The sequence below is a fragment of the Ruditapes philippinarum genome, unplaced genomic scaffold (assembly GCF_026571515.1).
Source record: "Ruditapes philippinarum isolate M1 unplaced genomic scaffold, ASM2657151v2 ctg9159_1_1_1_1, whole genome shotgun sequence".
Lineage (NCBI taxonomy): Eukaryota > Metazoa > Mollusca > Bivalvia > Venerida > Veneridae > Ruditapes > Ruditapes philippinarum.
The window spans coordinates 11139-36374 of NW_026855154.1; the positions used below are offsets into that span (position 1 = coordinate 11139).

Below are 25236 nucleotides of genomic sequence, written 5' to 3' on the forward strand. Positions count from 1 at the left end.
ACATATGTACGTACTGAGTTATTGCGCCAATATTAGGCTTATTTATTATAGCGTCACGTTTAGCGTGACGCGCCTTTTTATATGTTATTATATTGACGTCATTATATGAGTTGACTTCCGGTAATCGATAATAAAACAACGTTATTGAAGAACCAGTGCAATCTTTTGATTATTTAGTGTTTACACAACATTTTGGTCCCGCGAACCGGATAACACAATGGCAACAAAATTACGTTCTATACAGAAGGGTCACAAAGGCGCAGTTACACGACTCCTGAACAAATTCGAGATGATTCAGCGGGAGGCAGCCGATTACGAGGAACTTGGGACGATCATTGACTCCCTCAAACAGAAACAGCAGACGATCACGGAGATTCACGAAAAGATCCTTGATTCTTTTTAAGACGAAGAAGAAGAACAAATAGAAACAGAAATTCTTGAGCATGATGAGTATATATACATGTTAAAGACCAAGATACAGAAGATACATGATTTTAGGAAGGTATCAAATTCAAATTTGAACTACTGTACAATTCCCCAGCTCTAAACCCTAATGCTCAGCCATTTCAAGCGTCCGTATCAAGCGAAACATCCGAGATTTGTGCGCAAGGTAACAGGTAAAGCATATAGTATTCCCGACGCCCCACCTTTACCGAGCAACAGATTGAAACAAGCACCACCATTCACTGTGACAGGGATAGATTTCACTGGAGCATTGACAGTAAAAACACCTCATGGAGATCTACAAAAGGCATATATTTGTCTTTTCACGTGCGCAAATACACGAGCTATCCATTTAGAGTTTGTGTCAGATATGACTGTGGAATCATTCATTTTGGCTCTACGGCGTTTCTTCAGTAGAAAATCAATTCCAAAAATTATAATGTCGGATAACGCCCTTACATATATAGCCACTGCCAAAATCCTGAAGGACGAGATTCTTGGAACACACAATATTTCATGGACTTTTATCCCGCAACATACCCCTTGGTATGGTGGTTGGTGGGAGAGACTTATAGGTATTACCAAGACATGTATCAGAAAAGTGCTTTGGAAATCATTAATAAGCATGGAAGTTCTTTGTACACTTGTAACAGAAATAGAATGCATTATCAATGACCGCCCTCTTACATATACATATACCAAATATGAAGAACCATTAACACCATCGCATCTACTATACGGACGAAGGATTACCTCCCCTATTTATCCAGACGACAGAGATCACACAACAAAGGAATTAACCCAAGAATCGGCCGGTAAATTGTTCAGATTTAAGACTGTAACGCTTGATCATTTTTGGTCAAGATGGAAACACGAATACCTCACATCGTTGCGAGAGTTTCACAGAAAATCTGGTAACCATGGTGACAATATCAATGTTGGTGACGTGGTTCAAATACATGACGAGTATTTTCCAAGGAATCGCTGGTCATTAGGAATTATAGAAGATGTAGTAACTGGCGGTGATGGACATATTCGAGCAGCCCGTGTTAAATCCAGACGAGGAATTACTACACGACCTATTGCCAAGCTGTACCCACTAGAACTGAAGTAACATTGTACACTTGATTCACGTGCATTTGCTGAATGTCTAAAGCAATTATTCGCGCATACATTTTAATCATTTAGTGATATTTGCAATGCGTTATAAATTCAGTAAAACTTTACCGGTTTATTACAGTAAGAGAATAATAACAGTGATTTATTATCAGAGATAATTAAGGACTGGTTTAATTGATCGAACTTGCAATTTAATTATATTCACTTGATATATCTGATTTCAAAGTTTCTAAGTTACAATACTTCATTTCATTGAATTTCAGTTTGTACAATTATTATTTTATTTAATATGATCTTGAACAAGCATTTTGGCCCCCGGAGTGTTACGTACATATGTACGTACTGAGTTATTGCACCAATATTAGCGTCACGTTTAGCGTGACGCGCCTTTTTATATGTTATTGTATTGACGTCATTATATGAGTTGACTTCCGGTAATCGATAATAAAACAACGTTATTGAAGAACCAGTGCAATCTTTTGATTATTTAGTGTTTACACAACAAGCTCACCCTGAGCCTTTGGCTCTGGTGAGCTAATAAAAGGAGCTAATCAAAACATGAGCTGGTGATAGGACTCAACTGTTCTTAGACCTTTATAGTAAAATAAGAGCCTGGATAATATAAGCATTAATAAAGAAGAAGCTTTCATTCACAACAAGACATGGCCTAAACCTTTAAGCTTCAGATCAAGGAGAAAGATGTATACATGGGTGAGATATGAACGGCACATCCTCTTTATACCCAAGGCAAAACCTTGACATTGCATAATCTAAGGTGACCTTGACCTCTGACCAAGTGACCTGTTTCATGTGCATGGCACATTAAGTCTCATGATGAACATTTGTGCCTAAAAGCTCATTCATGTTATTAGAAAATTCCTCCATGTATGAAGACATTATGGCATTAACAAGTTTGGACACATGCAAACACACAAATACTGAACAGCAATTTTGACAATTTTGTCGAGCTCAGGGAAAGCGGCTTGACAAAAGTTGTCTGACCAATAAGCATAATATTTCAAAGCATAAGCAAGATACCGGCGAATACATGGAGAACATTTGTGTTATATCAAAATCCATAAACGAATACAGAAGTTATACTTGCAAATGAATGTTTTATTTTGTTATTTGACCTTTGATCCCTAAGTGTGACCTTGACCTTTGTCACAGACACCTGAATTTTTCGCGCAACACTCCGCCTTACAATTGAGAATATTTTCCCCAAGTTATATTAGAATCCCTTATGTAAAAGTTACGCTCCAGACACAGGTTTTGTGCTGACCCTAAGGTGTGATCTTAACTTTCGAGCGGCAGCCAAGGTTTTTGTGTGTAACACACCACCCCATCATGGTCAACATTTGTAACAAATTATTTTGTAATCCTTCACAGAATGAGCAAGAAAACCACTTTTCCTTTTTGTAACAGTGTCCTTGACCTTGACCCTAGATGATGCAAAAGCAATCCAAACTGAGGTCTCCACATAAGCTTGCTATACAAACTTTAATGACAATTGATATCTTATTCCAAACTAGTTTTTGTCCTGAAATCGTGAAGTGGACCGACCGACAGGTGGACAGATGAACCGACAAGCTCATACCTATAAACGCCCAAAATTTCATTTGTGGGTGTATAATAAATAAATATTTATTCAGTTATACTTTAATCATTTCATTATCTGCCTTACATATCAAATCCTTTTCTTTGTTCTATTCGGGGAGTTTTTAAAAGTTGTAAGTGCCTGACAAATCTAATTTAAATGCTCATTATACATGTATATAATTTATTGCTCCATCACAAGATTTGTATTGATTTTTATTGATACACAATAAAGTTTATTCATACACAAAAAGACCATGGATGTTTTTCTTTAGATATTTATATACACTTAGAACAACTAATACAAGACTTTAATACAATGTGTGTATTGTGTTTAAAGTCAAACACTTGACAGGTTTTGAATCATTTCTAGTGATACAGAATGAAGATTATTTAGACAGTAAAAATCCTTCAAAACAGAATTTATAAAGACAACATCAGTAAGTTTAAAGGAATAATAATAGTAATACTGAAAATAAATCACCATATTCTTTACTGTTATTTCATGCTTTCCAGTGTTTTATTGTAATATATCAGATGATTATATTCTGATAAACCACTAGTGAAATTTATAAAATATAATTTTCACTGTAGCCGGACTATATCTGAATGCGGATGAAAAGAAAATCAAACTTAATGGAATAACAGGCAGAAAAAAATGCCGTCATACGTAAATTTTGCTTCTTTAGGAAAAGAAAGTCGATGTCACCATACACCATGTTAAAAATGTAACAAAATGAGAGAAAATCTAACAGAACTATATTTCAAAATTGATGATGTGACGTCATGATGTGATGACGTCACAAAGTAGATGCGCGACGTTTCGCGGCAAAATCAGTAAAAATACTTAAAATCACTTAAAAAGCATGAAATAAAAAGAAAATTTATGTGTTTTACTTATAAGATTGAAATATATTTCATTCGTGAACACCAGCTAAATTATATTTTCACGAGTGGCTACGCCACTCGTGAAAATATTGCATCTGGTGTTCACTCAGTGAAATTATATTTCAATCTTACATGCAAAACAAACAAATATCCTCTATGTATATGACTATGGACATATAATTATTTTGTATACCAGCATCTATATAAATTTTCTAATGAAATACAATGAACTGACCATTTATCAACAACCACAAATATAAACACAAGTTAATGCCCTTGACTGAAAAACCTTATTTATATAACAATTATTATTTTTCTGATGAAAATATGTCATTCATCTCTAAGAGCATAATTTTACATGCAACATTCCTTTTAAATAATTTGTTGTTTAAATAACTTCTTTATTGATTAAATATATGGAACTTCATATATATAATTCTTAAATTTCTAATAAGGGAAATAATCCAATCAATTTTCATAACAACAGGAAAACGAAGTGAGTTATTCCCCTTTAAACTTTTCAGTAAAAACCAAAAGAGGAAGTAAAAATTGTAAAATTTCCCCATTTCTTGTCAAACAGAAAGTCAATACCATTTTTGGATTATCTTCAAAACTTTATGTCAAATTCAAAGTAAGTTTAAAATATATTCTCATAATTAAAGAAAATTTCATATTTATATTGAACAATGTTTTTAAAAGTAATACATGTTATATTTTATTAGATTTGTGTTCAATTCAATTATCTCCTTAGTCAATATTTTGCTTCAAATTACAATTCAACGGCCTTTGAATATCAAAAACATAAAAACTGAAAATTTATTAGATATATAACTATGATGACATATCATTAAGCCTTAACAATTTTTATGTAACTGTAGAATGCAAAAGCAGACATATAAATCAATCATTTTTTAATTAAACATTATTTGTCTTTTATATTTTCAACAAAAAATGGAAGTAAAGTAAAACAAATATGAATTTCAACATAAAAAAATTAAAGGCCTATTCTACTCCCCAATCAAGAGGACCAAGATGCCCTAGATCGCTCACCTGATCCATCCAACTCGTCCAAGCAATTACTTAGACAAGCATCCTGACCAAGTTTGATGACAATTGAGTAAAAAATGTGACCTCTAGAGTGTTAACAAAGTTTTTCCATATTTGGCCAGTATGACCCAGGTAACCCATATTCAAACTTTACCTAGAAATCATCAAAACAAACTTGCAACACAGACGCTTGTGGGTCAGATCCTGCCCCCCTCCAACGTGTTACGCCCCTGCAAACACTCTACCAAAAATATCTTAATATTTAAACACGAATGGGACATCTGTAACAACGATAAAACTGGTTTTCAAACATTTTTTACATATATGAAAAAAGCATGTACCATCAAGTCTTAATAAAGTAAAGATTTAGTCTTTCAAAGATTTACTGGAGTATACAGAAGTATAGCATATTATCACCAAGAATGTCATTAAATCAGCATTTTGTTTTGTTTTTCTGTTGGAAAAACAATACTGCCTTGTTTCAAACTAAGTATTTCAGTATTTTTATTGTGGGAAAGTGCATCATATCACTGTTAAGCCTTCTTGAAACAGCATCCGTAGAGCTATTCATAAAACATAATTGACTTAAAAAAAAGACCAGGAAACAACTTGTCTGCTTTGGTAATTTAAATAAAAAAGAGCTAACCAGTAGATTACATGTATCAAGGGGTATTTTTCACCATAATTTTTTTAATTTGACAATACATGAAACAATTTATCCAAAAAGAAACAAGAAATGTCGAACGACACATATGCCCCTCTTTCTAGCCCTTGACTCACATAATTGATAATTTTGTTATAGAAACTTGCCATAAATGGGTACATGGAAGTGTTCAATTATGGAAAAAAGAAAAATAATGAAGACTTTGTGATGAATAGTTTTCAAGATAATGAGACATTTAAGGCCCCTGTGACCTAGACCTTTGAACAAGTGACCCAAACTCAATAGGGGTCATCAAATAGTTATGACCAATCAATATTAGGAATATGAAGACTTTGTGATGAACAGTTTTCAAGAAAAATAGCGGAAACCATACTAACATTCAAGAACCCTGTGACATTGACCTTTGACCTAGTGACTCCAAAATCATAGGGGTCACTTACTAGTTATGACCAATCAGTATGTGAAATATGAAGACTTTGTGATAAAAGTCTTAAAAATGATATGCGGAAACCATTCTGACATTTAAGGCCCCTGTGACCTTGATCTTTTGATCTTGATCTGGTGACCCCAAAAGCAAGACCAATCATCTGTTCGTTATAACCAGTCTCTATGTGAAATATGAAGACTTTGTGATAATTATCTTTTAAGATAATTAGCTATAATCATACTATCATTCAAAGACCCTGTGACCTTGACCTTTGACCTTGGTGACCCCAAATTCAATAAGAGTCATCTAATAGTTATGAACAATCGATATGTGAAATATGAAGACTTTGTGATAAACAGTAACCAAGATAATAAGCGAAAATCATATTTAAATTTAAGGCCCCTGTGACCTTGACCTTGGACCTAGTGACCTAAAAATCGATAAGGGTCATCTACTAGTTATGACCAATCAATATGTGAAATATGAAAACTTTGTGATAAATTGTGACCAAAATAATGAGCAGAAATCATTCTGACATTTAAGGCCCTGGTGACCTTGAAATTTGACCTAGTGACCCAAAAATCAATAGGGGTCATCTGCTAAATATGACCAATCAATATGTGAAATATGAAGACTTCGTGATAAATAGTAACCATGATAATAAGTGGAAACATATACCATTCAAGGCCCCTGTGACCTTGACCTTTGACCTAGTGACCCAAAAATCAATAGGGGTCGCTACTAGTTATGACCAATCAATATATGAAATATGAGGACTTTGCCATGAATTGTAACCAAGATATTGAGAAGAAACCATTCTGACATTTGAGGCCCGTGTGACCTAGACCGTTGACCTAGTGACCCTAAAATCAATAGTGGTCATCTACTAGTTATGATTAATCTATATTTGAAATATGAAGACTTTGTGACAAATAGTTACCAAGATAAAAAGTTGAAATCATATTACCATTCAAAGCCCATTAACCTTGACCTACTGACCACAAAATCAATAGGGTCCATCTACTAGTTATGACCAATCAATATGTGAAATATGAAAAATTTTGATGAATACTTTTCTAGATAATTAGCGAAAACCATTCTGACATTTAAGGGTCCTGTTACCTTGACCTTTGACCTAGTGACTCCAAAATCAATAGGGGTCATCTACTAGTTATGACCAATCACTATGTGACATATGACGACTTTGTGATGAATATTTTTAAGATAATCAGCGGAAACAATTTTGACATTTAAAGCCCCTGTGACCTTAACCTTTGACCTAGTGACACCAAAATCAATAGGGGTCCTCTACTAGTTATGACCAATCACTATGTGAAATATGAAGACTTTGTGATAAATAGATTTCAAGATTATCAGCGGAAACCATTTGGTCTACTGACGGACAGACCGGCAGACAGACGGACATTAGTAAAACAATATACCCCCTCTTCTTTGAACGGGTTTGAATTTATTTACTAAATAGCATTACTTAGACTCCATAGCATCATAAAGAGTGTCACATTCTATCACACAGTATCACACTTTATTGCAACAAGTGCCACAAATTATCAAATATTTTCACCAAGTGTGATTAATATCATTTCAAAGATTTGAGATAAATTCTATCAACATTATACATGTACATTTATAATTTATCAATATCTTGTGGAAACAGATATTAAAATACCAATTCAAGCTATCACTAAGGATATCATATATTCCATTTCACACCATATATACCAACAGTGTCACCTATTTTCATCAAAATTGTCACATATTATCACTCAGTGTGTCACATAGCTGTCACATACTATCATTATAACTACAAACAAAACAAATTCAATTGTGAAGAATTAAATATTTACAATTAGAATTTATATTTATCAATTTAAAATTGTTAACATATTATTTTTCACTTTTTCCCTTCTTAGATTATGCTTTAACTTTCCATCAAAACTTTGAAGTTTATATGCCTGTCCAAAAGTTTTCCTGAGGTTTTAACTTAATTTCAAAAGCATGATGTCTTATATTTCCCACATACAAGGCTGATATATGTTACATACTCTCAAAGACAGATATATTCAGTTATTTACAACTCTTACATCAAATAAAACTCAGTTAATTAGTTAAATTTATTACTGCTCAGGAAACAGAGAAAATCATGACTTATTTTTAAGACAAAGTGGATTATCTTAAAAACTAACACAAGAATTTGTTCAAAGAAATACATTTCCTACAATAAATTTATATTTCTTCAATTACACTTCAATCATTTCATTTTATGTCTTAAAATATTGAGTCATTATGTTTATTTTATACGGTTATATATTTAAAACAAGTGCCTGAAAATATATGGCAAAAAGAGGGCTGTGTACATGATTGTCTTACCCAAAAGCTTTAAGTGTTTTTCTTCAGATACTTATATACACTTTAGAAAAACATACAAGTACACTGACCATAGGTTTGTGAACGTCTTGTGTCTAAAATAAAATCAAATCCTTAACTTAAGTTTTTTTTTACAATTTCTAGTGATACAGAATAAAGTTTATATATACAGTTAAAAAATATTCAATACAGAATTTATTAAGACATGTTTTTAAAGAATATTGCAAGCAAAATATTGAACAATAAAAATAAATCAACATATTCTTAAAAGATATATGAAGAGGTATAGCCATATAATTATTCTGAATAAATACATGCATATAATTTTTCACAAATTAACAGGGGAAATAATCAAATTAAATTTTACAACATAGGAAAGGGAAGTGAGTTATTCCCCTTCATATTTTCATTTAAAACCAAAAAAGGAAGAAAAAACAGTAAAACTTATAACCTTGTCAAACAGAAAGTCAGTACAATTATTTTCATATTTTTTCAAGACATAGTGTCAAATACAACTTTCAAAGTACCGTACGTTTATTTTTTTCTATTTTTAAACAAAGTTTCACATTTTAGTAAATACATTATTTATGAAAGTTCTGGATGCAATATTAATATTATATTATAAATTTACTATTTAAAGGGACATAATTCTATTAACTACTGATAAAGCATTAAAATGGAGTTACATATCTTTTATAATAAAATTTATTGTTTTTTTTTTGTTTAACAAAAAATGGAAAAAAACAACGTCTTTTATAGTAGTAAAGTTTTAAGTCGAAACATAGTGGAAGAAAATCAACCATAACAGAAACTTTTGGTAAAAAGTTGCATCAATAAAGTTTAAAAAATAAATATCAAGAAAATAACACCTTACAACAATTAAAACCTGATTCAAATAATAAAGTTAGGTTAATATCAAAACAAATACATATAGATAAAAGGAACAAATCTATACAATATTATTTTATCATTATTATCATTATTATTATTATTATTATTATTTTTATTATTATTAAATTGATATCTACCTAAAAATTTCATAACATCAATACTTACTTTCCCATGCTGTTCTAGGACATAAAGGTCAAATAAGTAACAAGGTTACAAGTAAAAGTATGTGACAAAATTAATTTAGTGAGTGACTACAACATTTTTACTAATATATTACAGAATGTTTCAAGAACATGACTACAGAGAAAGCGTATCATTGGCGTTGTCAGAGGTTTTAGATGACATTGGTGTCAATGAAAGAATGGTGATGAAAAGGAGAAGACATTTAATGCTGCTAGAGACTATGGGTAATATCACTTTCAGGTTAACTGATAAAAATTTAACTGAATATCGTCTAGGGAGCCGGAGTGAAGGTACAACTACTTTAGGACTGAAATCAGACTTTGATATACTAGTCTGTGGTAATGATGTCAATATAATACAAGACTTGTCAGAGTGGGAACATGGCAAGTTAAACTACCTCATGATACAGGATGAGAACACTACCCCTGGTTATTGTTTCTTACAAAGGCTCAGAAATGATGAACCTCTTCCTGTCACTGTTATTCCTGATGAATACCATATGACTGATAGAAGTGGAAGAATATTGTTTAAAAGCACACTATTAAATGGTAGGTTTCCCGGTTTTGTAGAGCATGGTCCATCAATTGCTAGACAAGGACAACCTGGACTAAGTGATGCAGACACAGTGTTTTCTTTACCCTGTAAATCATGGCCTCAATCAGCATCCGGTTGGTTAGAGAGACAAGGTATTGGCAGATGGCCAACACAAGACATGAAAGGATATGCAGCCAGTACTGGGTGTTTTGTTGTTCCTACAGGAAGTAAAGTCGGTGAATATCCTGAATTGGAATGGAGAATATCTACATCATTGGCAGAGAGGTTTCTTATGTCAAACCTAAATATAACACAAATAAGGTGCTATGTATTAATGAAAATGATTCTTAAATCCTTCCTTAATCCTCAGGGGACAATCAACATATCAAGTTTTATGTGTAAAACAGTTCTTTTACACTGTATAGAAAACACAGAGTCAAGTATATGGAAAGAGAACAATTTATATATATGCTTAACATACTGCTTATTAGAATTACACAGCTGTGTACAGAGTGACTGTTGTTCACATTTCATTATCCGAGAAAGCAATTTGATGGCAGGGCAATTTACAGCTGAAAAAAGACATGAACTTTTAAAAAAAATTAGTGATTTTATACAGAATGACAGAAAAATGTTACATAGAATTGATATTGATGATCTTGGCCTGAGACTTCAAATTAAACTGAACATGGTACCACACGGAGCATATTATTATCAATCTTCTCTTGCAATACATGAATTTTATATGACCTCAGAATATTTAATCACAGCACACATTACAAGCGTAACTCATAAGCATGTTTTAGAACATTTACACAAAAAGCATTGTATAGGTAAACTAATTACTTTCAATGTTAATGATAATAGATTAGAACAGGCTGCATTCAAGTTTCTATCACCTTTTCTTTATACCACATATGGATCTATCATGGCATCATTCAGCATTGCTGAAAATAGTCAAGTGTTACCTCTAGCATTGGTTTGGTTATCAGCTGGTTTAAACTCAGATATCTCATCTAGCAAACTTAAATGTGCTTCAGTGTTCTACAGTACAGGATATATGGAGAAAGCTGAAGTAATTTTAAGACACACTGAACAACAATATTACTCTTATCCTGTTATACCTTTCTGCGGCTGCTGGGATAAACCTGCACCAGCAGTAACAGCAGAATTCAAGAGGGTATGTAGTGAACAAAGTGAGGACTGTATCAAACATTTTACAGCATTTTGTGTCAGATTCATACAGAAAGAGATCAACTGTGTTCCTCATGAACTAAAATATGAAATGTTCAGATGTACACAAGATGACATGATACACAGACATCAGTTACACTATTGGATGGACTGGGCTGTAGTTGATTCTCTACCTTTCCTATACTTTCTACAATATAAGATCTACTGTCATCTACAAAGACATCAAGATCAACAACAAGCACTTAGTAAACTTATAAGAACCATAGTAACTGATGAAAACCTTGGACATAGAGAAACAGCCCTCAACATCTTAGGACAATGTATGGAACAAGAAAACAAACCTCAACAGGCATTAAATTATTACCTGCTTTCTCTTCAACTAAAGCCAAGAAACAATGTAGCAATCATTCATATATGTAAACTCCTTTCTGGCTTATTGGCTAGCCAATAATGAGGGGTCAAAAAACAGATGACAGTTTTACAACTGAAGTTTTCAATGATTATATACTAAGTAGATTGTGTGTATCAGACTGACTCAGATGTTAAAATATATGCCTTTCGTCATTCTTTCTGTAACTTGTTAGTTTCAAATAACATAATCAAAGTGGATGTAACAATATTTAACTTCTCACTAAACATTGAAAGTCTTTCAGTTATCATATAATCATCAAAGTCACCGATGTTGTAAAAATTGTTAAATCAAGTGGCGGCCGTTTACTTTGTAACATAATATTAGATATTTCCAAATTTAAATCTGGGCAAGTTTATTCCACTAAATTATTCTGGTTCTAGAATTCATTTTAATGCGCAATATTTATCTTTTGTAATCTTTTCTGTATTAATATTATACAATTATTGACTAGTGAGCCATTGAATATGATGTGATATTCACCGGCAGATGACATATTGACCGAGGCGATTGACACTAGTCAATAATTGTTTTATTATATGAATAGGCTAAGAAATAAAAAAAATCACAAAAAGTACAACCTTATATATACATGTACAAATTTTGCCTCGTTGAAGCGCGGGAAAAAAGACGCACGTGTTAGGCGTGCAACGACTTGGCGAACGCTGCGCATACAAAAGTAATTCAATTTTATACTCATCATTGCGGTGTAGCCTTTAAGTAAAATGGTAATGTCTTTATATTTTAATCGAGAAATATGCCATAAAGAACAAAAAGCAACAATTATTTTTTAAGTAACACGCGTATTTAACAGTCTACGGTGTATGATCATTGAATACGAGTCTCAATCTATTTTTAGACTGGGAAAATCCAATTCAGCCAGTGAATATTATACTACACCCAGTAAATATGATTTTATAAAAAGTTCTGTTGACTACTGTGTGGACCAATGAGATTGCAGCTATATTTAGATCATATAATAACTTTTATTACATTCTATTTCTATATCTATATTCACAATGTCCTCTCTCCATCCATTTGTACTGTTTTCAAACTTTTACTATACAGATATTATTCTTATACTGATATCTATCTTGTCTGTGTTAATATCATTTATATTTATAATGACAAGAAAGATTTGCCCTGAACCAATACGTGTGTCCATTATCCTAGATATCTCAGCTTATATATATAAATAATATACTAACATCCCTTACTAACACTGATAATCAAACGTCAAATTCTTTGATGTCATATAAAATTCATAATCATATATGATTTTGTCATAGATTTCTTTTATTTCATGGATATACAACATACCGGTAGACATGTCATAATACAAGTCAGTTTCACAACTCAAACATTGATTTATTGTCCGAGCCTGATCAATATTCATCTTTCCTTCTTTAATAACCAAATTTTGATTTTATCCTCTAACACTCATATCACATATAGCTTAATATCATTTTGATATATATTTACATCAAACACAGACACAAGTCCCATTTAATATCATTTTGATATATATTTACATCATACACAGACACAAGTCCCATTTAATATCATTTTGATATATTATTACATCATGCACAGACACAAGTCCCATTTAATATCCTTTTTATATATTATTACATCATGCACAGACACAAGTCCCATTTAATATCTTTTTTATATATATTATTACATCAAACACAGACACAAGTCCCATTTAATATCATTTTGATATATTATTAAATCATGCACAGACACAAGTCCCATTTAATATCCTTTTTATATATTATTACATCATGCACAGACACAAGTCCCATTTAATATCCTTTTTATATATATTATTACATCAAACACAGACACAAGTCCCATTTAATATCATTTTGATATATATTTACATCATACACAGACACAAGTCCCATTTAATATCATTTTGATATATTATTACATCATGCACAGACACAAGTCCCATTTAATATCCTTTTTATATATATTATTACATCAAACACAGACACAAGTCCCATTTAATATCATTTTGATATATATTTACATCATACACAGACACAAGTCCCATTTAATATCATTTTGATATATTATTACATCAAACACAGACACAAGTCCCATTTAATATGATTTTGATATATATTAACATCATACACATACACAAGTCCCATTTAATATCATTTTGATATATTATTATATCATGCACAGACATAAGTCCCATTTAATATCCTTTTTATATATTATTACATCATACACAGACACAAGTCCCATTTAATATCATTTTGATATATTATTACATCAAACACAGACACAAGTCCCATTTAATATCCTTTTTATATATATTATTACATCAAACACAGACACAAGTCCCATTTAATATTCTTTTGATATATTATTACATCAAACACAGGCACAAGTCCCATTTAGTATCCTTTTGATATATTTTTACACCAAACACAGACTGACATTAGTCCCATTTTATATCATTTTGATATATTATTACACCAAACACAGACTGACATAAGTCCCGTTTAATATCCTTTTGATATATTATTTCATCATACACAGACACAAGTCCCATTTAATATATTCTTTTGATATATTTTTACATCATACAGAGACACAAATTCCATTTATTATTATTTTGATAAATATTCCTCTAGAGTCAACACACAATATAAGTTCTTGTGGATAACATTCTGATATAAATCTGTAGAGCCTTTATACATGCAAGTCCCTTTTGATATCATTTTGATATACATGTATCTCTCTGTTTGATATAATTTAGATATCGCTCTGAAGCCTAAAAACTTTCTCAGTTCATTTTGATACATGTACATCTAATCTAGAGGTGCAGTTTGTTTAAACATTGTGTTTATAGACCACAGACAATTGATGTAAATATAATTACTTCTTTTTGTATAAGAGGAACAGAGTCTGTTACTAACTACAATATGTTTTCCAGACACTTTTTCTGACTAGTCAATGTGACATAAGTGGAACTCAATTCACCTTAAAACTATGTTATGACATCCTTGCGATAATCTATTCATTTGTCAGACAATTCATAACCCATCAACATTTTTATGTGTTCAGCGAATTATCAACAGATTCATTACCTTTTTGAAAACTTTATATACGAATAACGCATAAAACTGGCAACTATTCTTATTTTTCAAGTTATTGTTATATTTGGCGTCCTGCTAAATTTTCGAAAAAGTTACTGATTGAACTTATTAATAGCAGTCATCTTTTGCTGGCTTGTATTACCTTTTGGCAATTTATAGAACAGGATAATACCTATTGGAGAACAAAATGCCTTAAATATTTCCCTTTGATCACGGAAATAACACAGATTAGATGAATGTCATAGAATTACAGTGTCACATAATTATCATCATATAAGTGTCATGGATTCTAAAACAAGAGGGAACAAAAAGTCAAGAGCGGCAGATAGTTTCTCTGAAATAGTAATGTATTATCACTGATAATTAAGGGTGTTTCATTTAATAACCATATAGTAATGTCACATTTTGGGAAAGTTTTCATCAACTGTCACGTATTTTATCCAAGGAAATTACATATTATTACTTATGGTGTCCCGTTTTATTTTCAAGAGTGTCACATATAATTATCAAGAGAGTCAAATAATTTCAACAAATATTCCAAGTCACCAATTGTTTTTCAAATTATCACTTAGAGTGACAATAACACTTTCACATAGAGTGTCACATGATACTCACCAATGGTGTCATATAGTGTCATAGAAAGTGTCATATATCATCAAGAATACCATCACATATTTCAATCAAGAATACAAGTTATTATAATCACAAGGAATATCAGTATCACTAAAATGTCAAATACTATCAATTAAATGTCACATTACACCTATCATTGAAATGTCACATAATTACTAACATGTCACATATTGTCACTAATATGTTATATAATATTACAAAAAATGTTACATGTCACTTAAAAATCATATACAATCCCTAAAATGTTACATACATTTACTAAATGTCACCCAAATGAAGCTTTCTATCACTAAAATGTCACTTAAATGTCACAAACAATCACTAAAATGTCACTAAAAATGTCACATACACTCACTAAAATGTCACATATTACTTAATTGTCACATACTGTCATTAAAATGTCATATGTCATTTAAATGTCACATACAATTACTAAAACATCACATATTACTTAAATGTCACATACTGCCATTAAAATGTCATGTCACTTAAATGTCACTTATAATCACTAAAATGTCACATGCCACTTTAATGTCACATACAATCGCTTAATTGTCACATGTCACTTAAATGTCATATACTATCACTAAAATGTCACATGTCACTTATTTGTCATATACTATCACTAAAATGTCACTTGTCACTTAATTGCCATACACTATCACTAAAAATGTCACTTGTCACTTAATTGTCATATATTATCACTAAAATGTCATTTAAATGTCACATTATTCACTAAAATGTCCCTAAAAATATTTTTTCATCTAAAATGTAAATTTATACCAACAAGAGTATAGGGTATAATCACATTTTTGCAACAAGATTTGCATATGAGTGTGTAAAATGTCATAAATCATACCCAACAGTGTCATGAATTATCACAGTGTCATAAATTTTCACAGTGTCATATGGTTTTAAGAAGTTTTGAATCAACATGTTACAGTAAGTATATGGCTATTGCACAATACCCTTTGCTAATAATCCGCGCGTATAAAAGGCAAGTGAATATACATAAAGCCACAAGTTCGAGTGCAATAATAATCCGTGAGAGTACCACATATTATCACCAATACTGTAATAATGTGATAAGTATCACCAAGAATAGCCTAAGCTAACAATATCAGATATACAAACTCATGTTGAAGACAGAATAATCCAACAAATAAATTTTCACAAAATTTCATTTACATGTTATTTGAACATGAAAAAGTTATTAAATACTCTTGCAATTATCTGTGCAATCTATTACTGATACGCTTTCACATAAGTCTTGTAACCATTTTAAATTTCAAAAATATCTTTGATACCCTAAACAGAAACTATTTACAAAACAAATTCACTTAGAAACACTAGAACATTTATTTTATTTCTAGAACTCAATTAATTAAACAATTTTTATTTCAATTTCTGACATTTTATAATTGACTTTTCCCTTGGTGCATTAATGTTTAATAAATATATTTTACATAAAAATTTTGTAGTTATAATCCTTAAAAATTTGCAAAATTTTCTTTCAAATGTTTGCTTGAGGCTTAAACTTTTCTTTTAAAATGTACGGCCTTACATTTCTTATAAAATAGACCGATAGATACTGCATTCTCTCAAAGACATATATATTACAGCTGTTTCATCAATAAAACTGAGTCAAAATCCCCTTCGCATACCCGAACAAAAATCCCCTTGTTTCATAGGTTTCTAATATATTATTATGCTCCATAAAAATTAATGAATAATGTATTATTCTGCTCCATAAAAATTAATGAATAATGAACTTTTGTATTTTTATTTTTAATTTTTAAAAATTAACCTTTAAAAATTATTAAGCTTTTATAAAAAAATTTTTTTTAAATTTTTCAGATCAAAAATTTTCAACCAAATTTTTATTTATATAAAAAACCTTTATTTTTTTTATTAAAATTTATTTGCCCAAAAAAAAACCCAATTTTAAACCTTGGGGGGGAAATGCCCCCAATTCTTTTTTGGGTTAATTTAAAAAGACTGTTACATATACATTTAAATAAACCCCAAAAATAAATTGTCAAAAAAAATTGCTTTTAAATTTTTACCTTTTGTATTTTTTTCCCCAAATTTTTTTTATTTTTTAAACAAAATGTTAAAATTTGTTCCTAAATTAAAATTGGGGAAATTTTTTTCCCCCCCCAACCAAAAAAACAAAGAAGACACCGAAAAATTTTTCAAAATATCCTTCAAAACAAGAGGAAGAAAAGAAAAACCTCAAAAAGTTTTTTGATTGGTTTTTTCAAATTTTACACTCCTTTAAAAATGCAATTTACTTTAATTGAGGCTAAGTAGATCTTTTGATTCCGGTTTCGATGTGGAGTTCAGTGGAAGATATCTATAAGTTTATTAACTTATATATAAAAATTATATTTATTTATATATAGATGTTTCATCGCTGTCCCCATGTTAATTACCAGTACAATGTTTAAAACTTTTTTCTGTATTGTTGTTCTGTATATGAGTCTGTATAAACGTTTATGTTGTTGTTGTTGTTGTTGTAAGTGGTCTGAAAGTATTGAAATATTCATAAAAGTATGTTTTGTTCTGAAAGCATAAGCCGTTTATTTAAAAAATATAACTTGTTAGTAAAAATCGTCTGCCGTTTAATTAATCTGCGGATCAAGCTTTTAGCTCTATATATATATTAAAGATATAACAATCTTGAAATTAAAGAGCGGAACCCCTTGTAAGCAATGAAAACATCAAAATTATATGAGTTGATTTTGAAGATTCTGAACTTGAGAGACAAGACCTTCTAAAAGGTTGAACTGACCTTGACCTTGAGCAATAAACGACCTTGACTGTCAAGGTAAAATTATTGAATTTTGGTTAAGTTGTCATAAAGTTTGTTATTTATGTAAGGATTTGATTTATACTGGACAAAACACTTGTGATTGAATAATTTAGATATGACCTAGACCATTCTTTGGAATTCTTTCATGTAAGGAAGCTATCCAGCTAGCTTATGGATTATGGATCAGCAACCTCATTAAAACGTTCGCCTTGTCAACATCAGACCTCTTTGACCATCACGAAAGTCTCGGGTGAATTTGGATTTGTCACTGAAGATCACACGTGGCCACTGATTAATGCATTATACAATTTTAAGTTTAATACATGTAATTTACAAAACTTTATGAGCTATATAACGTTTATTCGTTATTTTTTGTTTTATTTATTTTTATTGATTTCCTTTATTTGCAATAAAGACATGACCATTTACAATAGCGTTATTCTTTCGGTTTAGATGAAATGGACCGTTTAAGTATACATAGTTAAACAATATTTAATTCGCAATATATAGTGTCAAAATAATGTATTGATCTTTTTAGTTGAATTTATTTATTTACATTTTAACTATAAAATTAAAATGAGTGGCCTGGTAAAAGTTGGTCATTTGTTCCCATGCAAATATATCAAGAAGACACCGCAAATAAATTACTTAGTATCTCTTCAAGTACAAAGAAAGATATAAGATATGCCGTGTGCCGTATAGTGTGTTATATGATTGATAGATAATTTTATCGCTCCTTTAAAAATGCAATGTACTTTAATTGAGGCTAAGTAGATCTTTTGATTCCGTTTAGTGGAAAATATTTATAAGTTTATAAAGTGTTCTGAAAGTATTCTTATATTCATAAAAGCACGTTTTGTTTTCATATTTAAACTAGAACTGTGTCCAAAGGACACGGATGCCCCCACTGACAACTTATATATGGTATATAGTGAAAAAATCAACAAAGGGCCATAATTCTGTTAAATTTGGTCGCAGCAAAAATTCCTTCCTTTACTACCATTTACACATTAAGGTTGTTCATCCCTGGAAGTTTAAGCAAAATCTGCCATCCAGTTTAAGAGGAGTTGCGTTCACAAAATTACTATATGGTATATAGTGAAAAAATCAACAAAGGGCCATAATTCTGTTAAATTTGGACGCAGCAAAAATTCCTTCCTTTACTACCATCTACACATTAAGGTTGATCATCCCTGAAAGTTTAAGCAAAATCTGCCATCCGGTTTAAGAGGAGTTGCGTTCACAAAATTTCTATATGGTGTAAAAAATCAACAAAGGGTCATAATTCTGTTAAATTTGGTCGCAGCAAAAATTCCCTCCTTTACTACCATCTACACATTAAGGTTGATCATCCCTGTAAGTTTAAGCAAAATCTGCCATCCGGTTTAAGAGGAGTTGCGTTCACAAGATTTTGGGACGTACGGACGGACGGACGGACAGACAGACGTACGGACGGACGGACAAGTGCAACGCTATATGCTCCCACTTTGTGGGGGCATAAAAAGTTAAACCTTGTCAGAAGTAAAAGTCGTCTGCCGTTTAATCTGCGCATCAAGCTTTCAGCTCTATATATTAAAGCTATAACAATCTTGAAAAGAGCAGAATCCCTCATAAGCAATGAAAATATCAACATTATATGAGGTGATTTGAAGAGTCTGAACTTGAGAGAAAATGTAAAAGTGCAACAATCAACCTCTTTTTTTCAGCGTAGGCTTAAGCGGTATCCAAAATGAAATCGTCAACAATATCCCTCCCCAGAAAGATCATAAAATACTTTTCACCGCTGCCCCATCTATTTTTATCACATAGAATACACTATATTTGTCGACATCTGAAGATCTTTGATATAATCAGAGACTCATACCAAGCTCCACAATATAATTTTGTGTCTTACTAAAATCACAATTGGATCCTACAAATGACAAGCTTTATTTAGTGAGAGCCGCTGTGACCTTGACATTTGACCCAGTGACCTCAAAATGTATAAGGGCCATCTATTAATCATGACTAACTCAATGCCAAATATGAAGACTGTAGGTTAAAAAATTCTTGAGTTATTGGGCAGACAAGTTTTTCTTAGTCAAGGCCTCTGAGACCTTAACCTTTGACCCAGTGACCTAAAAATCAATAGGAGTCATCTAATGATTTTGACTAACCACCATGCCAAATATGAAGACTGTGGGTCGATGGATTCTTAAGTTATTTGGCGGACAAGCTTTTTCAGTCAAGGTCGATGTGACCTTGACCTTTGACCAGTGACCTCAAAGTCAATAGGGGTCATCTTCTAAGCATGACTATTCTCCATGCCAAATATGAAGACTGTGGGTCAAAGGAATTTCAAGTTATTGGGCGGATAAGCTTTTTTTAGTCAAGGCCCTGTGACCTTGACCTTTAATCCAATGACCTCAAAATCAATAGGGGTCATTTACTCACCATGACTAACCTCCATGCCAAATATGAAGGGTGTGGTCAAAGGAATCTTAAGTTATTGAGCGGACAAGCTTTTTTTAGTCAAGGCCGCTGTGACTTAATATGAAGACTGTGGCTCAAAGGAATCTTAAGTTATTTGGCGAACAAGGAAAAACCGACGGACGGCCGGACGGACGGATGGACAAGCTGATTCCAGTATACCCCCCCCCTTACAACTTTGTTGTGCGGGGGTATAAAACATAAAGATCACTGAAGTGTATGTACTCTTATTCTTTTAAAGAATAATCAAGAAGTGCAATATTTACAAGACAATTAATTGACAAGCAAATAAAACTGTTGTTAATCAGTTTAATAAAAGTTGAACATCATAATATAGTTTATATCACATTGCTTGCATTCTATATATGCAACACTTAGATTTCCAAAGTATCGTTCGTAACATTGCAGCTCACTACATATTCATTAACTTATTGTTTTCAAAATTAACCCATGAATTTTTTTTTTAAAAAGCTCACATTTTTATTGAATAAGGCCGGGGCTTGTTTCTTAAACACATCTGTCTGTCTTATCAAATCATAATATTTTTATATCATTTCTTTATGGTTTTAATCTTAAACATAAATAAAAATAAATGACCATGCTACACTATGGTCATATAGGTAATTGGAGTTGGTTGTTACGCCTTAAACAGTCCTGAAGAATATTGCTGTAAACTATAATCCGTTTCAGGGTAGTCAGTTATAACTTATAAGTATTCTATTTTTATTTTCTTTTAAAAATACTCTCGTTTCCTTAAACATCTGTTACGTCAGCTTAAGTGTTTTCACAAACTTCCACAAAATTTGCCGGGAAAATCCCGCGTGCTCCATTTGCTGTTGTCCCAATCCACCAACCTTCATCTATTTGATCTATGTCTGTTATTATATCGCCTGGATCAAAAGAGATCTCATCATCATCTTCTATAATAGAAAAATACATTTGCACCGGTATAACTACTGTGAGGAAAACTCCATGGAATTAAAAATAAGAGGGGTAGAATTAAGCACATATTATAATCAAGTGTTATAGACTTTTACATCAGAAACAACACGTTTCCTTGCTAATATACCGGTAGTTACCTTTTTTTCAAAATATCAAACACGTTTCCTTAAATTTCCATTTATAGACCCTAATATCGTACGATGTAAGTATACATATATCAAAAATGTAACAACTAATTAATGATTTAATTGTTAAGAATAAATCTTAAAAGATGTTGCTGTCGACGCTTTTGAAAGTTTTTACATATTTCATCGTTTTGTATTTGTACCATGTATTAGTCCGCTGTTCAGTTTATTTACAGCTCACCTGAGCACAACATGCTCATGTTGGGCAGCGTCCGTCCGTCATCCGTTGTCAACTTTTGTTTCAAACACCTCCTTCTAAACCATTGGCCAATATTATAATATATTTCGGTATGGATCACAAAGCTAAGGGCAATTAGGGCAAAAGATACTAAATTAGCATACTGTAATATTCATTAACAGATGAAATGATCTGTATTTGTGGAGATAAACTTTCAGTGGAAATTTTGTTTGTTTGTTTGTTCGTCCGTTTGTTTAAGCGTAAGATTAAAACATTGCACATAAGGTGTGCACATATTGAAAATAGTTTCAATAGTGAAAATGTCATAACATTTTTATGAATGATATACAGAAATGTTATAAATTCTTTTATTCACGTTATTCAATAAATTGGATATGGAGTACATACTCATTAAGTAAGTCTCTGCGTATTTCATTTTTAGAGCACGACTAATTTTGCCACGTAAAATATGTAATTATTAAAATATCAAATGTGATCGTAATAAATTTAAAGAAAATGGAAAAGGAAGTCAATATTTCAGTTTATTCAATGATTTCCTTTCTTTGCAATCTTACATGTTTTCTATGCCAAGTTATGTACTATCAACAAGCTGTAAGCAATTGTTCAATACTATTCACTTACCACCAATCATATCTGAGATAGCCAATTGTAACTTTTATTCAGCTGCAGCAATGTCTTTTATGATTTGAATAAGACGCATGGTTTACTGTGGTATAATACAATTTATTTTGCGAGTTCTTAATAAAAATAAAGTAAATATAAACTTTTAGGTATATCAGCTTAACATGTTGAAACCCACGATAAGTTTCTTGTTTCAAGTAATTTCAATTTACATTGCTGTCAAATTGAAAGACATTGTTTTCTTTTTAGATAAATTTGCAGATAGACTAGTGTTATGGTAGTGTTGGCATGTCTAACTTATGACGACAAATTACAATAAAAACTGGACCAAAGTCATGGCTATCTTTATGATCAAGATCAGTTAGATGGGGTGCCATTGGTAGGCTACCATTGGTTAAGCTTTGGTGCTAATATGTTCATTATATTAACAATGACATGAATAATATGATTAAATACGTTCAGAGTAAATACTTTACCCATGCTACCAATGGTATTTGATGCTATCAATGGATTATAAGTATTAGTACCACTGGGAATACTCTGAAAGCACCTTTTGTCAGCAAATTAATCTACCAATGGTAAATTTTGTCCGTAAACATTAGTACCATTGGTATGTCAATGGTTATTAATTTACCAATGAATTGCCTCTGACCACAACCCATAATTGTTACATGACATCACACTCGCGTGTTAAGTGCATTACAAAACCAGTTTCTTTATAGGAAAGAAATATAACATATTCCCGAAGCAGACGAATACTTTATGCAAGAAATGCGGCTTTTTTACTACAATAACATCTGCAGAAGCTCTCGGACTTTGCACAGGCTTCAAATGTGTAATTTTGCTTCTGCAGATATCAATGCGCGAAAAAGTTTAATAACCGTCCCTTGAAAACAATGTAAATAAATACCTAAGTTGTAATAGATACCTGCTTGATAATCGTACAATGCCTTCACAATTAATTTCGGAGGAGATGCCGTCTTTTCATGAGACTCTCGTTGGCGTCAGTTCACCTACTCGTTAGTATCCATTTCTCAGAAAACCATACCAGCTTTAACTTGGTTTACTTGTTCATTATCAAAATTTTATATGCATTTCGGAAGCACAGGTAACCTAATGAGGTTTCTTTTTGCTGGGCGATGCCTTTTTTACTAAAAGTTTCGGTTTAAGGCATTCCTAAAAGGCATTCTATTTGGGATACTTGTTCAGTTGTTTACTTGTTGTATGCAGAAGCCTTAAAAACAAGAGCTGCATGATACTCTGTTTTCATGTTATTTTCAGATTATAATGTGTTTGTGAAGGAAAAACCAATGCAGTATAATAATACATACACCGGCCTTAATTTTTCTGTATAATGTTTCTGTATACGATTTCAAAGATAGAGAAATTTGGCTGCTTTTGTAATATGTTTTCGCGATGATTGCTAATTCATCTCCTCACAAGACGATTATGAATGAAAATGTCAGAATCGCCGACAAAAGCAATATATTTTCAAATTTTTCTCCTTTGTGCTCATGATTTCTGTCAAGCGTCGAGAGGTACTGCTCTAACCCTGTATAGGGAGTTATATTCCAAAAATTCACCATTATTTTTACAATTTTCAACAATTTAAACGCAGTACTGGTAAAAAGTAAATGTACCTTAGATATTGTGTTATTTTAAATTCACAATTTGCAAACTTACCATAAATGTGGTCATGTACATCAATCTCCTTTGTCTGCTTTTGTTTTTTCTTTAATGTACCGATTGTCCAACTGGATCTTAGTTGATGTTCTTGAGAAAAAGGAATTTAAAGATGTTGTATACACCTTCAACGATGTTAAGAGTGTTAATGATGAATTAAGATAACATAATGAATAATATATTATTATGCGCGTCTCTAACGAGCAAAATAATAATTTTTATCTATTAGAATGTTTTAAATAAATATAGTAATGAACATTCACGAATATAATATATTTATCAAAATATGTTATATATCTCATATAAATATAATCAAAGTAAAAACACGTTGACAATAACAGACACGCCGATAGACATACAACATTAGCGCGCTTCCACGCCATGTTTGTATAACGAAAATGACATCACTTTATCTTAAGAATCCAACACCGTCTGCCGGTACTGACCTGAATATCTAGCTCGAGGGTAATTGTTTACGGCGGTATAAGACTCTGATACTGGAATTATTATTGTTAGTAACATTAATAACGGCTAAATGACGTCATGCATTCTAAGGACGCAATTCATTCAATAAAGGCGCGCGGAAATCATTTAATGAATTCGACTTGTGTAAGCACCAATGTAAACAGTAGATGATCCTATCTTATATTGTCACGATATTTGCACGTGATGTTTCATTCTTAAATTAACATCATATTGCGTTATTATGCTTTACCTATTAATAACACATCCTAGTGAGAAAGTCGTAGTAAAGAATATAATTTTGAATAAAACACTTAACACCTAAAA

At 31.6% G+C, this 25236-nt stretch overlaps 2 protein-coding genes and 1 long non-coding RNA gene across 3 annotated transcripts; 2 read left to right on the forward strand and 1 right to left on the reverse strand.

Annotated features, from left to right (window-relative positions):
* Positions 1-553: 553 nt before the first annotated feature.
* LOC132742285 (uncharacterized) lies at positions 554-1558 on the forward strand. The gene has a single exon (XM_060730651.1). The coding sequence runs from the start codon at positions 554-556 to the stop codon at positions 1556-1558; it is 1005 nt and encodes a 334-aa protein (XP_060586634.1).
* A 2922-nt stretch (positions 1559-4480) lies between these two features.
* Positions 4481-12211, forward strand: LOC132742287 (uncharacterized). The gene is made up of 2 exons (XM_060730652.1): positions 4481-4678; positions 9741-12211. Exons 1-2 carry the CDS (start codon positions 4665-4667, stop codon positions 11821-11823), a joined length of 2097 nt encoding a protein of 698 aa, XP_060586635.1. The 5' UTR covers positions 4481-4664; the 3' UTR covers positions 11824-12211.
* An 8901-nt stretch (positions 12212-21112) lies between these two features.
* LOC132742286 (uncharacterized) lies at positions 21113-23796 on the reverse strand. Its single transcript, XR_009627420.1, has 2 exons — positions 23693-23796; positions 21113-21737 (listed from the first exon to the last, which is right to left on the reverse strand). It is a non-coding gene; the product is annotated as an uncharacterized LOC132742286 (long non-coding RNA).
* Positions 23797-25236: the final 1440 nt, after the last annotated feature.

What these genes read in the sequence shown, in the direction of transcription:
- LOC132742285 (XM_060730651.1), top strand. Translation starts at nt 554, where the DNA reads ATGCTCAGCCATTTCAAGCGTCCGTATCAAGCGAAACATCCGAGATTT.